The following is an 18,034-nucleotide window of genomic DNA, read 5'->3' as shown; positions in this document are numbered from 1 at the left end:
CGCTTGCAATGCCAGCCACCCCGCTTCTGATCCAGCTCCCTGCCAGTGCACCTAGGAAAGCAAGGGTGTGGGCCCCTCCCTCTGCCACCCTCTGACTTAGGAGATCCAGATGGAGTTCCAGGATCCTGGCTTCATCCTGGAGCAGCCCCACTTGAGGCATTGGGGAGTGAACCAACAGATCAAAGATTCTCTCTCTCTCTCACTATGGTCTTTCAAATAAATAAATAAATGTTTAAAAACAGATAAGGAACTATATTTTTGAAATACTGAAAGCAGGCCACTCATGTCCATGGATTTCAAAATTTTCTTGCACCAAAGTAAATTTATCTTTTAATCCCATTTCCCATGAACTCTTTGAAATACCCTCTTGGAAGGTGAAGCATTGGGCAGAGCATATAAAATTTAAGCTTGGAAAAGATGGCTGGAATTATAGCATGCAGCTTGATTGCGTTCTCTGGGGCTTGATGTTTTTCACTGTGGAATGTCACCTGTCAGGAGCCCATCAGCATTTTCTCAGCATCCTTTTGCCACTCAGTCTGTTCACGGGCCAGTCTCACTTCACACAGCCTGTGTTTTTATTCTTCATGTTGTGGGTTGTGAGACACTTTCCTGCAGTCTCCCTGTAATTAATTATAGAGGTTAAATTGTTATTTGCTCAGGCTTTAGTTCCTTCTCACAGTTTCCTGAGCTCTTATGAATAAACACCTTATTCCTTTCAGATTAAAACACCTCTGCTTGCCATGTTTACTGCTGTGACCTTGTCTACAAGAGGTGAATCTGAACAGATTTATTAAGAGGAGTGTTTGGTAGGTGGTGGTCTCTTTGGTAATGGAGGCTTCAGGTGCTGTGGTCCCCTGTTTGTTTAAGAGGTGAGGCTTGAGTGGAGATGCAGCCAGATGGAAGGCCACACTGGAGGCACATGAGGTGATTACATGAATTATTGACGAGAGGCGGGAGTCAGGTGTTGCCTGGTTCAGGCCTTTCCCTGGCTGTTGAGTAGCTTAAGTGTTACAGATTGCCCTACACTGTTGATTTAGATCACCCAGGAGGGATGCTTTTCAGTCTTAGGTACAACTCAGTCTTTTATATGTAGAAAATTTATTTATTTGAGAGGCAGAGAGGGAGCTCCCATCTGCTGGTTCACACCTCAGATGTCCGCAGTGGCCCTGGGTTGGGGGCGGAAGCCCAGAGCCAGGAACTCTAAAAGTCCCCTACATGGGTGGCAGGAATGCAGTTACCTGAGCCACCACCCTGGGGATGCCAGGGTCTGCATTAGCAGGAAGCTGGAGTCAGGAGCCAGAGCTAGGTTTGAAACCCCAGCACTGTGGTGTAAGATATGAGCATCTAAGCTGCTAGGCCAAACGCCCACCGCCACTCAGACTTCAGCTGGAGGCATCAGTGCACTCTGTTGTGGGTCTCTAACCCCTCAGGGCCGGTGGAGCGCAGTCAAGGTTTTATTTGGGGGTCACTGACTCGCACGCTGAGACAGAAGGTTCATTTGCCAGCCCCAAACAGCAGATTGCTTCAAGTCAAAACAGCCATTCACTTTTGATTGTGTGGTACACTCAGGTGTGACTGATGGAACATGTATAAAATGATCCAGTGTCAAGTGCAGTTTTCCTTTGAGATGGCTTTGCAAGTAAATTTACCGGGGGTAAAAATGTTTCTTTACCTTGTCATGAGCTACTTCTCTTGCTTAGAGTCGGGAAAACTCTAAGGAAGGTTTATGCCATCTGTGCAACTGGGGCTTTTCTGATAGTAACCTTTTTAATTTGTACCCATTTGAAGTTATCCGTGGCAAACTTTCTTGAAAGAGGCATTTACTCTTATTATGTGGTAGAAATAGGCTTTTCTTTACTGAGATAATATATCAGTTAACTATGTTGAAGTATGAGGAGTCTTCAAAAATTTATGGAAAATGTATGTTATGAGAAAAACCTATGGTTTCAAAATGATTTGCACCAAAACAATCTTGCCTTTTAATTCCATTTCCCAATACTTTAAAAAATACCCATATGTTTTCTTGATATTTGATATCTTTAGGAATGCAATGCTTCAATATAACTTCAGTATTCAAAATACTTTGTAAATAGTAGAAGTAATTCAGTTTAGAATTCCAACAATTCTAATGAATTGGAACAGTATTTTAAAAGTTTAGCTAATTCCTCCGCCTTGCGGCGCCGGCACACCGGGTTCTAGTCCCGGTCGGGGCACCGATCCTGTCCCGGTTGCCCCTCTTCCAGGCCAGCTCTCTGCTGTGGCCAGGGAGTGCAGTGGAGGATGGCCCAAGTGTTTGGGCTCTGCACCCCATGGGAGACCAGGAGAAGCACCTGGCTCCTGCCATCGGAACAGCGCGGTGCGCCGGCCGCAGCGCGCTACCGCGGCGGCCATTAGAGGGTGAACCAACGGCAAAGGAAGACCTTTCTCTCTGTCTCTCTCTCTCTCACTGTCCACTCTGCCTGTCAAAAAAAAAAAAAAAAAAAAAAAGAAAAGAAAGAAAGAAAAAAAAAAGTTTAGCTAATTCAGCATCAACACTGATTTGAATACAAAACTTAGCCTGCTGGTTATGGAAGACTTTTCCTTAGGTTTACATTCTTTCTCCTTTATTTATTTATTTATTTATTTATGACAGGCAGAGTGGATAGTGAGAGAGAGAGACAGAGAGAAAGGTCTTCCTTTTTGCCATTAGTTCACCCTCCAATGGCCGGCGCATCTCGCTGATCCGAAGCCAGGAGCCAGGTGCTTCTTCTGGTCTCCCATGCGGGTGCAGGGCCCAAGCACTTGGGCCATCCTCCACTGCCTTCCCAGGCCATAGCAGAGAGCTGGCCTGGAAGAGGGGCAACCGGGATAGAATCCGGCGCCCCGACCGGGACTAGAACCTGGTGTGCCGGCGCCGCAAGGCAGAGGATTAGCCTGTTAAGCCACGGCGCCGGCCATCCTTTTTTTATTTTTTAAAAATGTATTTATTTATTTGAAAGAATTTCAGAGAGAGAGAATGAGAGAATCTTCTATCTGCTGGTTCACTCCCCAAATGGCTACAACAGCTAGGGCTGTGGCAGGCCAAAGCCAAGAACCAGAAGCTTCATCTGGGTCTCCCATATCGGTGCAGGGGCCCAAGCACTTGGGCCATCTTCCACTGCTTTTCCAGGCCATTAGCCCAGAGCTGGATTGAAAGTGGAGTATTCTAGGGGCCAGCGCTGTGGCACAGCAGGTAAAGCTGCCACGTGCAGTGCCGGCATCCCGTATGGGTGCCAGTTCAAGTCCCAGCTGCTCCTCTTCCGATCCAGCTCTCTGCTATGGCCTTGGAAAGCAGTAGAAGACGGCCCAAGTCCTTGGGCCCCTGCACCTGCGTGGGAAGACCTGGAGGAAGCTCCTGGCTTCGAATCAGCATTGAGGCCAGTTGTTGAGTGAACCAGCATATGGAAGACTTCTTTCTCTTTCTCTGCCTCTCCTCTCTTTGTAACTCTGACTTTCAAATAAATAAATAAATCTTTAAGGAAAAAAAAAAAAGAAAGTGGAGTAGTCTGAACTTGAACCAGTGACCATGTGGGGTGTTGGCCCTGCAGAGAGTGGCTTAACTGCTGCACCACAGTGCCTGTCCTACGTTCTTTCCTGATGAGGGGAGAGACAATACAAACTATTGAATACTTTAGATGTTGTGAATCATAATATTGTACTACATGAAAATGGCCTGGTCTTAAAGATTGATGGTCCCATTATTGTACCAAAGGAATACAATTCTCCTTTAAACTAGTTTCCATAAAATAGTCCTAGGCCTTTTATTGAAATTCCTGCAAACTACAGTTCTCATTTTCCTGATTATTGAGCACTTACTATGCCCTACACACTATGTCTGGTGCTGGGGAACAAATCAAATGAGAACATACAGTAATTCTTGCCTGTAGTGAAATTTCTGTTTCCACTGTTTAAAAATAAGTGTTAGGTAGAGCAGTCAGAGCTAACTTACACTTGATTTTGATCTTAATGTCATTTAAATCAGTGACTTGAGAAGAAACATCTGTACTGTTGAAAAAAAGCTTTTAGTTCAAAAAGAATTGAAGGCTAAAGGCTGAGGAAATTGGAAGCAGAATTTGCAGAGTCTGTAGGACCTGTATTTGGGCCCGAATAACAGTCGGTTTTTTTTTTTGTTTTGTTTTTTGTTTTTTAAGATTTATTTATTTATTTGAAAGTTAGAGTTACACAGAGAGAGAAGGAAAGACAGAGAGAGGTGTCCTCCATCCACTGGTTCAATCCCCAGATGACTGCAGCGTCTGGAGCTGTGCTGATCCAAAGCCAGGAACCAGGAGCTTCCTCCTCAGTACAGGGGCCCAAGGACTTGGGCCATCTTCCACTGCTTTCCCAGGGCATAACATAGAACTGGATTGGAACTGAAGCAGCTGGGACTCGAACTGATGCTCATATGGGATGCCAGCACTGCAGTCGCTGGCTTAACCTGCTATGTCACAGCACTGCCGCCCCCCGCCCTCAAGTAACATTCTTGACCTTTACCCAAGAATGAGCTTTTTCAGGGCTGTAGACAGCAGGGAGCTCTTTCTGGATCACAGCCCCTTGCTTATTATATGCAAAGCAAACTGCCAAGGCAGTGCCAGGGTTGGGATTTTCATTGTGCTGAAATTTAAAACAGTGAAGTTTCTGAAAATGTCTCTCTTTTTTTTTTTTGTCTCTCAGATCTTAGCTATTATTTAATGCATGTTTGACTTTTGACATGGAGAAATCTTTATAACTATCCGTTTCCCTATGATTGCAGAAAAATTACATTTTAACGATACAAATAATAGTTAATGGACAGTTTGGTGATAATTTTAGCAAAAGTCCAGAATTCATAATTGTTTTTCATTCTTAATAGCCAATGAACAATAGATTATGAAATGGTACACTCTTTATTTTGTGTGTTAAGGACTGTGTGAGGTAGATTCTAACTTCTCTGTCTTATATAGCTAATTTCTTAAATTTTGCTTTCCAATGACAGTGTTGCATATAAGTTATTTAATTTGGGTTGCAAAGAAGGAAAAGATATTATCTGATAAAATTTCAGAAAGTTAAGTGAAGATTTGCTTCATCAGAGTGGAGATTTTCAACATAGTTTTCTATGCCTGCCGAAAAGCTAAAGATGGGTTAAATGAAATAACCTATCAGAGAACAAGCAAATTATTTAAATGCAACAGTATAATCAGACCAGAAACTTTTTCATGATGTAGGAGTGCACCAGGAGTAAGCAGTGCTTGATTCCAGAGGGTACAGAAAATGGATTCATGAATGGGGCCAGCGTTGTGGCGCAGCCACTTGGGATGGCAGTTTCTCGTATGAGCACCAGTTCAAGTCCTGGCTGCTCCACTTCCCATCCTGCTCTCTGCTAATGGCCTGGGAAAGCAGCAGCAGATGGCCCGAGTGCTTGGGCACCTGCCACCCAAATGGGCGACCCTGATGGAGTTCCAGGTTCCTGGCTTCTGCTGGACTAGCCCCAGCTATTGTGGCCATCTGGGGAGTGAACCAGTGATGGAAGCACTCTGTCTCTTCCTTTCTCTGTAACTCTGCCTTTCAGATAAATAAAATAAATCTTAAAAAAAAAAAAAGCTTCAAGAAGAGGGTTTTAGTCCTGAGCAGTGATCAGCAAGGGGTGCTGGCATTTTTCAGGGTTGAAGCAAGCTCCAGGTGTTGGAACACCTGAAGCAGAATAAGTAACACTTCCCTTCCTCTGGGCTGCTGTGCTGAGTCTTATGGCTTCCCTGTCAGACGGTGCCAGTGATTGTCACCTGTAATTTTTTCAGTACCCATTGTAAAGCAGACTTGGGAGAGAGAGGCAAGTTTCATCGAATACTACAGTGACTACGCAGAAACTTCCATCCCTACTGTGGATCTGGGAATTCCTAATACAGACAGAGGTGAGTCCTTAATTCTTACAGTCTTCTTGTTAAAAATGCCCATCCTGGAACAGCCGTTTGGCTTGGTTGTTCAGACATCCACATGGTATGGGAAAGGCTGAGTTTAACACAGTGCTCCATTCCTGACCGCAGCTTTCTTCCAGCGCAGACCCTGGGAGGCAGTGGTGATGACTCCCGCAGTTGGGTTCCTGCCACTCATGTGGGAGAATGGGGTTGAGTTCCTGGCTCCCAACTTCAGCCTCAGCTAGGGGCCACTGCAGGCATTTGGGAAGTGAACCAGTGGATGGGAATTCAGACTGAGAATAAAGAAAATAAAGGTCAAAATGAGTGGTTTAGGGGCCAGCACTGTGGCATAGTGGGTAAAGCCCCTGCCTGCAGTGCCGGTATCCCATGTGGGTGCCTGTTTAAGTCCCAGCTGCTCGGCTTCCAATCCAGCTCTCTGCTATGGCCTGGGAAAGCAGTAGAAGATGGTCTAAGTCCTTGGGCCCCTGCCCCCACATGGGAGACCCATAGGAAGCTCCTGGCTCCTGGCTCCTGGCTTCGGATAGGCGCAGCTCTGGCAGTTGCAGCCAATTGGGGAGTGAACCAGTGAATGAAAGATCTCTCTCTCTCTCTCTCTCTCTCTCTCTCTTTCCTTCTCTCTGTGTGTAACTCTGACTTTCAAATAAATAAATCTTTTTTAAAAAATGAGTGGTTTAGTGCTAATTACCATAAATTACTAATAATTTTTCTTAACTATGTCACCAAATTCTTAGTCCAAAGGAGGGGCCTGTTCCTGTTTATCCGCCTGACTACTCTTCCCAATCATTTTATTCTTATCCTGGTTCGAGCATTTATTACAAAAACATCTCTGTGGTGTCTGAAGAACTGTGACTGTCTTATTCAGCGCTGTGTTTTTAGTGCATGTCATTCTACCTGCCACAGTAAATATTTACTAGATAAGTGCATCAAGGTATAATGTAGCGCTTTCATCACTATTGCTTGTAGTGCCTGGGGTTCTCGCAGTTCTTTCTGATAAACCCTACCTAAGGGAAGATGCTGGGCTTCTGTGATTGCCAGGAGGCTGATTGCTTCTTTTTTTTGAAAGGTTTATTTATTTATTTGAATGTCAGAATTAGAGAGAGAGAGAGAGAGAGAGAGAGGAGGAGACAGAGAGAAATCTTCCCTCCACTGGTTCACTACCCAAATGGCCATTCAGGGCTGGGCTTGTCAGAAGCCAGGAGCCAGGAGCTTCTTCTGAGTCTCCTTCGTGGGTACATGGCCCCAAGGACCTGGGCCATCTTCCACTGCCTTGCCAGGTGCATCAGCAGGGCGCTGGATCAGAAGTGAAGCATCCAGAACTTGAAGTGGTGCCATATGTGATGCAGGCGCGGTAGGCGGGGACTCTACCTGCTGTGCTGCAGCACTAGCCCTCCTTGTTGCTTCATTTTGGCCTGGACTGGATATACCAATTCTACCTCTGCCTCAAATGCTCTGTGTAACCTTGTGGAGGACCCCTGGTTTCTCTAAGTCTCTGTTTCCTCATGTGTGAGATGAGTGGCTTATACTTCAGGATCTCCAGAGTTCCTATTGGTTCATTATGTCTGTGAACTTAGAGAAAGCTAGTTTTTTAAATTTCAAATTTAAATGTCAGCATCCAAGCTCTTACAAAACATGAAAATGAAAATAATTAAATAAATAAAATGAATTTTGCATATTCAGAAAATAACACATTTTATGTTTTCTCCTCACCTAGGTCATTGTGGAAAGACGTTTGCCATTTTGGAAAGATTTTTAAATCATAGCAATGACAAAACATCGTGGCTGGTCATTGTGGATGATGATACATTAATCAGGTAAGGAGTCATTTTCATCCTGCGTGGCTTTAATATATATATATATTCATATTCATATTCAAAACTCTGATGGGCCCTACTGCTTGCAGCTAGGATATAGGTAGGGGACTTAACTTACCATCTGAAGCAAACCCCCTAAAGGACACATATGTACAAGAAAGCCCTTTCAGAGACTGGACACCAGGCAGCAAAGGGCAGTGATGCCCGAGACACACAAAGCAAGGAGTGAGCCCTGGGACTGCCTCAGCTGGCTGCTGTAAGAGAGTGCCGAGCCATGCTTAAGGAGGGGGCACTAGGTGCAACCTGATGGACTCCTCTAGTTGGAGACTTGGAGCTGAGATTCATGGGAGATCAAGGCATTAGTTTGTGGGACAGAGTGCTGGAGAGAAGAGATCTGTACAGTATTGATGAGCACACATGTATGCAGAAACTACTCAAGGCTGGGAGAAGAGCCCAGCAAAATGGCTACAAGGGGTTCTGCCTGACACATGCAGGGCTCGGGGTAGTGCCCGTTCCTGGCAGCCAGTCTGGATCACAGGGCCCCGGGTAGAGTACGCACAAGGATCTTGCCTCAGTAGTGAGGAAGTGTTAACCCTCCGCTGAACGCTGCTCAGGTCCTGCCTAACACATCTAAAAACAAGACCCTGAAAGACCAAACTGTTTCCAATAACAAGTGCTGATGAGTACTAAAAGATTTATACTAGTACAAAAATACTCAGCACCCCGTAAGTAGGTTCACAGTCTGCTATTAATTAAAAGTTACTAGGTATGTAAAGCAGGAGAAAAGTATTGAGAATAAAAATCAATTGATTGAACTTGTCCCAGAATTGATGCAATGTCAGAATTAGCAATTATGAAGCTATTATCACTGAAAAGTTATTATAACTGTATTCTATATGTTTGAAAACTAGAAGGTGTAAATAAGTCTGAAATCATACTTGCAGAGATGAAAACTATATTATCTGTAGTGAAAACGCTTTTGGATGGTATTAACAGCAAATTAAACATTGCAAAAGAAAATATCAATGACTGTGAAAATGTTGCAATAGCAGTTATACAACATAAAATGCAAAAAAAAATAATTTTAGAAAATGAGTAGCACATCACTGGGCTTTGGGGCAATTCCAGATAGCCTTGTAAATATGCAGTTGGAGTTCCAAAAGGTGCATATAAATATTTAAAGATTTATTTTCCAAATTTGATGAAAACTCTAAACATACAAATCCAGAAGCTCAGTGAACCCCAGGCGCAATGGTGACAGCAGAAGCAGAGCATCGCTGCCTCCAAGAATGCAAGAATGATGCCCTCAGGAACATCTCCTGAAGCGGTTATTGCCTTGGGAGCTGCGTCACTTGTACCATCCCTCTGTAGCACAGCTGCTCTGTTCAGAACTTTTGCCAGGTTTTTTGCTGGTGATAACACACATTGAGGTCTCGATGTTTTTCAGATTGAGCTTCGTTACCTTGCCCTTCTGACACCATCCTTGGTCATGGTGGTCTCTTATCTCTCCTAAATCATGAGGCCTAATAATTGCAAGTGTTAGGGTCAACCTCTCTTTTCCATGAAAGACAACAACCTCATCTTTAAGTTGGTTGGTCTTTCTGTTGTTACCAAAACACGGAGTTACAACTTCTAGAAAAAAGCAAGCATTTGGGAACATAAGAAAATATCTTGAATGTGAAATCTGAAAATGGGAGAAAGAAATGAAATGAGAATGTAATGGACTGGGGGCCGGCACTGTGGCACAGTGGGTTAATGCCCTGGCCTGAAATGCTGGCATACCATATAGGCGCCGGTTTGAGTCCTGGCTGCTCCACTTCCAATCCATCTCTCCTCTATGGCCTGGTAAAGCAATGGAAGATGGCCCAAGTCCTTGGGCCCCTGCACCCATGTATGTGGGAGACACGGAAGAAGCCCCTGGCTCCTGGCTTCAGATTGGCATAGCTCCGGCCGTTGCGGCCAATTGGGGAGTTAACCAGTGGATGGAAGATCGATCTCTCTCTCTCTCTCTCTCTCTCTCTGTAACTCTGACTTTCAAATAAATAAATAAATCTTTTTAAAAAAAAGAGAGAAAATAATGGACTGAAGAAAGAAATGGAACAAAAAGACAAATTCATAATTAAATTTTGAAATTATTGTACTGAGTTTATGACTAAGTTGTGAAACACCTAAAAGTGAAAGAATTCAAATGAAAATTAAAATTTAATAAGGAACATGAATGGAAATTAGAAAATAAGAAAATGAAAATGGAATAAAGAAGTTAGAGTGTAAAAATAAAAATTGCTTGAAATGGTGGAGAGAAGTTCAATACATACCTAATTAGAGTCCTTGATTAATGAGAACAGAAATAAAAGAAGACTTTATTGTATCTATTGAAAAGACCCACTGGGTACCATGGGCAATTGACCTGGAATTATCAGCTTTGTTACATATCCTAATAAAATGATTAGATTTTAGATTTCAAAAATAAAGTCCTCTGAGACCCCAGGCAAAATCATGAAACAAGAAATAAGAAAACCAGACTGGCATCAGACTTTTCAAAATAACATACAAGGCATGATATCCATGGATATAGTTTTCAATAACCTTAGGAAATCGTAAATCGCAGATTTTATATGCAGCTAACTTATTTTTTGGCATTAAAGTTCTTAAAGAACAAATTTTTAGTGGACATGAGCCCAGGGAGTAGTGTACACATGTGCCCTTCCTGAGGAATAATTTAGGGGAAGAACTTCAACCAAGAGAGATGAGATTTAGGCAGAAGCACTGATGGGGAACATTGCTTCTTTTCTCTTCTCTCTCTTTTTTTTTAGGGTTTATTGATTTGAAAGTCAGAATTGCAGAGAGAGGGGCAGACAGGGAAAGAGTAGAGAGAGTGCTTCAGTGCTCTGCTTCACTTCCCAAATAGCTGCAGTGGCCAGCACTGGGCCGGGCGGAAACCAGGATCCAGGCTCTTCATTTGGTTCTCTGACATGGGTTACGTGGGCCCGGGTATGTGGGCCATCTGCTGCTGCTTTCCCAGGCACACTGGTAGGGAGTTGTATCAGAAGGAGAGCAGTTGGGACTTGAACCAGTGTTCATCTTGGATGCTGGCATTGCAGGCAGCTGCATAACCTGCTGAGCCACAACACTGGGCCCTGGGGAACATTTCATGTATTTAACTGTGGAACTAAAAGCAGGGATGACAACATGGTAGAAGGACAATATGTAAATGTTATATGTTCTGACAAGGTGGAAAGTGTGGAGCTAAAAAAAATGGAAGGAAAGAGGGAAGTAGGGTAAGATTGTTGCCTGTTGTATAGGTAATAGATGAGAGTTAACAGATACCATGTAAAATTGACAGGCCAAACAATACAATGTTAATTTTTTAAAAAACATAGTAAATTGTAAAAGATGAACCACAAAAATAGATCCTCAAATATTTTTTAAAACAAAGATATCATACTGAATAGAAAAGGAATCACAGTAAATATACCATAATATATGAGTACAGTAATTCAAAGCTAAAATCACTTTATATTATTGAAGGCAAATATTATGAGTCATATTATGAGTCATATTAGTAGATGTGAATGGATTTAATTCACCTAATAAGAAATAAAATTTTTCAAACTGGCTCATGACGTAAATCCCAGCTCTGTGCAAGAGGTACATACAAACACAGCCATTCTTCAAAAAGTCTGAAAATATGGGCATGGGTATTGACTTGTCAAGACATTTGAAACAATGAAAGTAACAATAGGCAACTAAATTCTCAACTCAGAAAGCTAGGAAAAGAATCCTGAAGTCAACCCCCAAAAGCATAGGGAGGAAACAATAATAGATAATGTTGAAGTAATGAAATCAAGAACAAAAAGCAGAGGATCAAACCATGAATCAAAATTTCGTTTCTGTGAAAGAAAATCGGCAGATTGTGTCGAGTGATATCCAAGGAACGTTGTGGAATGCCAAAAAAGCAAGTACAAAAGAGTACATCTAGTTCTACAAGAAAGGAGGGGAATAAAACTTACCTTTGTTTGCTTATCCTTACGAAAGTTGTCCTTTTAAAACCACAACGCTGTGAAGCTGCCTGCCTATGAAAGTGGCTGGTGATGGAATAGGGTAGAAGCAAGCGGAAGGGAAGAGCACAGGACACTCCCGGAGTTTCTCAGTTTAGTGCTTTTTGTTGCATTTTAAAACAGCAGAAATTTATTCCTCACTGTTCTGGAGGTTGGCAGTCAGAGGCCAGTGTGCCAACATGGTCAGATTCTGGTGAGGGCCCTCTTCCAGGCGCCAGGCTTTGGACTTGGGCTTTGTCTTCGAACAGCAGAGAGAGCATGAGCCAGCTCTTCAGCCTTTCTTTGTAGAGCCACTTGTCCTGTTCCTTAGGGCTCTACTGTCATTTAAAAGTGTTTACTTATTTTTATTTATTGACAGGTGGGAGTGGAGGAGCAGTGTTCACTTCCCAAATACCTGTGACAGTTGGGGCTGGGCTGGGCCAAAGCCAGGAGCCAGGATATCCATCCAGGTCTCCCATCTGGGTGGCAGGGACTCAAGTATTCGAGCCATCATTTGCTGCCTCCTAGGCACATTAGCAGGAAGCTGGAGCAGAAGCAGAGGCAGAGATGGGACTGCATCCCAGGCACTGTGATCTAGAATGCGAGTGTCTGAAGTGGCAGCTTTATCCACTGTGCCAGGATGCCTTCCACTGGGGATTAGGTTTCAACAGGGACACAAATGTAACAGCTCTTGATCTTCTCTTAGTGTAGAGTGCAAATTACTAAGAAAAAGAAGGATTTTTTTTTTTTTTGACAGGCAGAGTGGATAGTGAGAGAGAGAGAGAAGGGTCTTCCTTTTTGCCGTTGGTTCACCCTCCAATGGCCGCTGCGGCCAGCACATCTCGCTGATTCGAAGCCAGGAGCCAGGTGCTTCTCCTGGTCTCCCATGTGGGTACAGGGGCCAAGCACTTGGGCCATCCTCCACAGCCTTCCCGAGCCATAGCAGAGAGCTGGCCTGGAAGAGGGGCAACTGGGATAAATCTGGCACCCCAACCGGGACTAGAACCCGGTGTGCCGGCGCCACAAGGTGGAGGATTAGCCTGTTGAGCCATGGCACCGACCAAGAAGGATCTTTTTTTAAAAAGAGATGACAGAAAGCATTGAAAATTATGTACACAGTTTGATTTCACCTTCACCTGGGCCATCCACAGTTGTTTTTTACATGTTTTTTTAGTCTGCTAAAATACAAATAACATAAAATTTACTATCAAAATCATTGTGAAGTGTACAGTTGAGGTTATTAAATATATTTATAATGTTGTACAACCATCTCTAGAACTCTTGTCATTTTGTAAAACTGAAACTTATTTACTCACTAGACAGTAATTTCCCCTTTCACGCTTCCCACAGCCGCTGGCAACCACTATTGTATTTTGTTTCCAAGATTTTGCCGCCTCTAAGTACTTTATGTAAACAGTAATACAGTGGTTGTGTTTTTGTAACTTGCTTATTTCATTTCATACAACATCTTCAAAAATCCATCCATATTGTAGCATAATGCTGAATTTCACTCTCTTTAAAGGCTGAATAATGTTTCGTTGAGTGGATATTCCTTATTTTGCTTATCCATTCATCTATTGATAGACACTTGGGTTGCTTCTATGTGTTAACTTTTGTGATCATATGCTGCCATGAACTTGAATGTACAAATAGCTCCATGAAAACCTGCTTTTAATTCTTTTGGGTATAACCCTGAAATAGAATTACCAAATCATATTGTAATGTAGGGTTTTTTTTGTTGTTGTTGTTAAGGTTTATTTATATGAAAGTCAGAGTCAGAGAGAGAGAGAGAGAGAGAGAGAGAGAAATACTTTCTGCTGGTTCACTCCCCAAATGGCTGCAACAGCTGGGACTAGGCCAGACTGAAGCCAGGAGCTTTTTCCAGGTCTACCACATAGGTTGCAGGGGCCCAAGCACTTGGGCCATCTTGCACTTCCTTCCCAGCACATCAGTTGGGATCTGGATCAGAAGTGGAGTGTCCAGGACACTTACCAGTGTCCATATGGGATGCCAGCATCCCAGGTGACAGATTTACCCCCTACCCCACAACAGCGGCCCCAGTAATGTGGTTTTGGCTTTGGGAGAGTATCTGAGCTAAACTACGTACTGCAAGTGACTTTTGAAGATAAGATTTAAATACATACCTTCAGTCAGCTTTGGGAAGAGGGAGGAGCTTCAAACAAATCCTGAAATTTTGGTGGGTCTGATTTTGAAGTGGTGTGGGCGAAGCTATTCTGAAATTACAATGAGGTATAGGATTGAATAAATGCTAATATTTCGGCATGGCAGGGTTCTGGACCTGGAAGAACAGACATACAGATATAGAATGGGGTGAGTCAAACAAGAGGCCTTTGGGAATGGATGCAGATTTGAGGAATCTGTGAGAACTCATGAGTCTGCAGTGTGCGTGTGTTCACACACATTTCCCAGAGAGAAGATAAAAGCAAAGATGTCCCAACAGCAGCAGAAACTGTCACCTAGAACCAATAATGCTGCTTTCCCCGCTGTAAGAAGCCAGGGCCTCTCTGCAAAGCAGGTAATGCCAGGGCTGAGGCAGAGAAGGTACCGGCTGCATGTAGATCATCGTTTTATACCAGAAAGTAAAGAAGTGGACAAAAAATGGGAATGAAAGGAAGTAGATAAGTGCATGTCAAGAGGACAAAGAAGTAAACTTAAACGGGTTCCCAAGGTCCAACTTTGGCAACAATGAACTATGAACTACTGAAAATTAGAAATTAAAGACTTCCTGGTTGTAATTAATAGACAAATAAATAGGGGGCAGTGATGAGTTCTGAGTGCTAAATGTGCAGGGAGTGATGGAGTTGGAAGAATCAGCACTGTAACCATCATAAAGATCAGTTCAGGCAAGAGTCATCAGTGTCTGCTAACTAGGGGTCCATTGGGCTGATGACCAGGGTATTTGCGTGTATTGAACTCTTTGTCCAAAGACTGTTAGAAATAGCAGGGGATATGGAATCACTGTCCACTGGGGAAGCCACATGTGGTATTGCTTGTGTGATTCTGGGCCAGCATCCTGGCATTAGTCTGGCCAAGACCTGGCTGTTTGGGTAGTGAAGCAGTGGATGGAAGATCTCTGTCCTCTCTCTTTCTTCACTCTTTCTCTCTCTGTCCCTCTCTGTCACTCTGTCTTTCAAATAAATAAATTAATTTTTAATGAAACTTATGATATAATGTTAAGCTTTCTGAAGTTCTAACTTGTTCATAGGAAATATACTCTGATATATTTAGGGAGAAGGGAATATAAATATATGCAACTTACAAATATTTCAGAAAAGGGAAAATATATACATATGTACACATTTACACATATTATGTAGGTGTATATGTATATTAGAAGGAGAGAACAAATGGGGGTAAATGTTAAAATTGGTAGATTTGGGTAAAGTATGTAAGAGTTTTTTGTACAGGTTGAGTCTGTCTAAATAAAAAATCTGAAATGCTCCCATACCCAAAACTCTGAGCACCAACATGAAGGCACAGCTGGAAAATTTAACACCATGAAACTATGAACAACATTATATAAAATTACCTTCAGACAATGTGTATAAATGAGTCGCATGTTTAGACTTGGGTCCTATCCCCAAGATATCTTATTCTGTATGTGAAAATATTCCAAAATCCAAAAAACTCTGAAATCTGGACTATTTCTGGTCCCAAGCATTTTGGATTAGGGATACTCAACCTGTACTGTTCTTTCAACTTCTCAATAACCTTGAAAACATTTCCAAATAAAAAGTTAAAAAGTAAATGCCATAATATGTTATGGTGAAACATCTTCTGGACTTTAAAGATCAATGTTAATCTGTTCATATGCATTACTAAGATGTGCTAATACAGTTTTGATAGCACTTATTCTAGGAGATACCATCTTGTTTTTCTCTTCATTTCTGTGTCTTGGAATTGCCTATAATGGGAACATACTGTAAAATGAAGTTTTTTTTCTGGTTCAGGAGTTGAATCCTCTTAGATCTACCTAAGATCTACCTGCTTCAGCCACATTCCCACTTTTTAGCAAATCTACAATATATATGATTAATTGTTAAATTCTGTTTGTGATCCTTAAGCTTTAAAATGATATTGCAAATAGGGACATGAACAGTGTTGGAAGGAAAAGAAATCCAGAGAAGATTTTAAATGTCAGTTATTTTAACTTCACAGATACTGGAGGCTGCAGGTAATTGATACTTTTTCACTATGCTGGAGGAGAAATACCGTGAACTTCTCATTTCTTCTGAGGCCCAGAAAAAGCACACATATTGTCCCAGAAAACATGGAGTGTTTGCAGGGCTTTTCCCAAATGAAGGCTGAGTTGGCTCAGTGATCTTTAAGAGTATATTCCCCAGCACTAAATGGTTTCCACACACTTACTTGCCTGCCTGCAGAACGATTTATTGGATAATTTCCTGAGGACTGGTTCTGGATTAGGTGCTTAAAATGCTTAACGTGTGTGCAGAAAACAGGATATTAGCCAGAAACAATGTTCTGGGGTCACTTGGAAGCTGTCAGCATTGTCAGAGGCCTTAGCCTTCAGATAGATGGGAACCTGATTGGTAGATTTGGAGACTGAGCAGCAAAACTTACCAGAGATTTTTAAAAAATTTGTTTTCTTTACTCTCAATTTTAACTTTATTAACTGGGATACTTTGTGAGGCACATGAATACACATGGGAAATGTGATCTCTTTTTATATGTCTTTCTTTTCACCCAACCCTCCCTCAGAGAAGGGGGAAATGAGTCTCTAGACCACTGTTGTTCTGGGTGTTTAACATTGTTCAATGAGAAGAGATCTTGTGATTAATATTACAGAAATGCTTTATATCATACCCAACTCTCAGAGATCCATTATGCTTGTGAACGACAGGCCCTGAGAGACATATAAAATGTATTCAGCCCATTAAAAAAATTTAACTCAACGTTGTTGGTCAGTGACAATCTTTTTAGGAATGCTGATCAATATCGTAAGGACATCTCGGACTTGGTGGTATGTGACCTGGGAAACTCTAGATTATAAGTGGTATATATCTTTTTTCTTTTTCTTTCTTTTTTTTTTTAAGATTTATTTATTTATTTGAAAGGCAGAGAGAGAGAGGACTTCTATACGCTGGTTCACACTCCAATTGGCCACAATGGCTGGAGCTGCGCCGATCAGGAGCCAGGAGCTTCTTTTGGGTCTCCCACGTGGTTGCAGGGGCCCAAGGACTTGGGCCATCTTCCACTGCTTCCCCAGGCCATAGCAGAGAGCTGGATCAGAAGTGGAGCAGCCGGGACTCGAACTGGTGCCCATATGGGATGCCCGCACTGCAGGCGGTGGCCTTGGCCCACTGTGCCACAGCGCCGACCCTGTATAAGTCTTTTAAACAAAGCAAAACTAGCCTTTCTTAGTGTGAACATTTGTGTCTTCCTTCACGAGTATTTCTAGATTTTACTTCCCTATGAACTCTTTCTTTCCCTGGACTTAAGGCGGCTGTAAGCAGGGTTCTGGCCAGCTGATGGATGTTCTCACAGCACTTTGCAAGCTGTCCTGAGTGACTCATGACAGAGATGGTTAGAGCCCAAAGGTATAAATAGAGAACAGAAGTGCGTGCACGGAAGTGGCCTTTTAAGGGAAATAAGTGTATTGTGCAGCACAATCTGAAGATTTCCAGAAAAGCCTTGTGATCCCAGTTCTTTTTATCACCTGCCAGCCAGGTGCCTGATGTGGGCTGCTCCACCCCAACTCATTTGCACTGCTAAAAGCTCCTTCTTTGGCCATGAAGAATTTTTTTTTTTTTAAAATACTGATTCTGGGGCTGGCATTGTAGCATAGTAGATAAAGCTGCCACATGCCTGTGATGCCGACATCCCATATGGGCACCAGTTTGTATTTTGGCTTCTTCATTTCTGATCTAGCTCCCTGCTAAGCAGTTGAGGATGGTCCGAGTATTTGCGCCCCTGCCTCCCACGTGAGAGATTCAGATGAAGCTCCTGGCTCCTGGCTTCATCCCAACTCAGTCCTGGCTGTTGTGGCCATCTGTGGAGTAAACCAGCAGATGGAAGATTCTATTTCTCTCTGTAACTCTGACTTTCAAAATAAATAAATAAATCTAAATAAAAAAATACTGATTTCCATCTGAGAGGTAAAGATTGGTTCATACTTTCTTGAAAACAGGCTGGGTAGCCATGAGGTCTACAACCTACTGGGCACCATTGCCTCAGTCACCTGCCAACCTGCCTACCCAGGTCAGACAGCCATGTTCTG

The 18,034-nt window shown here is 42.7% G+C and overlaps 1 protein-coding gene across 1 annotated transcript in view; it reads left to right on the top strand.

Annotated features, from left to right (window-relative positions):
• Positions 1–18,034, top strand: part of B3GLCT (beta 3-glucosyltransferase) — a 123,941-nt gene that overhangs the window by 85,682 nt on the left and 20,225 nt on the right. The window contains exons 12-13 of the mRNA XM_062195183.1: positions 5,790–5,903; positions 7,639–7,738. Of these exons, the coding sequence (XP_062051167.1) occupies positions 5,790–5,903; positions 7,639–7,738 (214 nt within the window). The remainder of the gene's footprint in view (positions 1–5,789; positions 5,904–7,638; positions 7,739–18,034) is intronic.

The sequence above is a fragment of the Lepus europaeus genome, chromosome 6 (assembly GCF_033115175.1).
Source record: "Lepus europaeus isolate LE1 chromosome 6, mLepTim1.pri, whole genome shotgun sequence".
NCBI classification, from domain to species: domain Eukaryota; kingdom Metazoa; phylum Chordata; class Mammalia; order Lagomorpha; family Leporidae; genus Lepus; species Lepus europaeus.
This window is presented reverse-complemented; position numbering and strand designations above follow the sequence as displayed.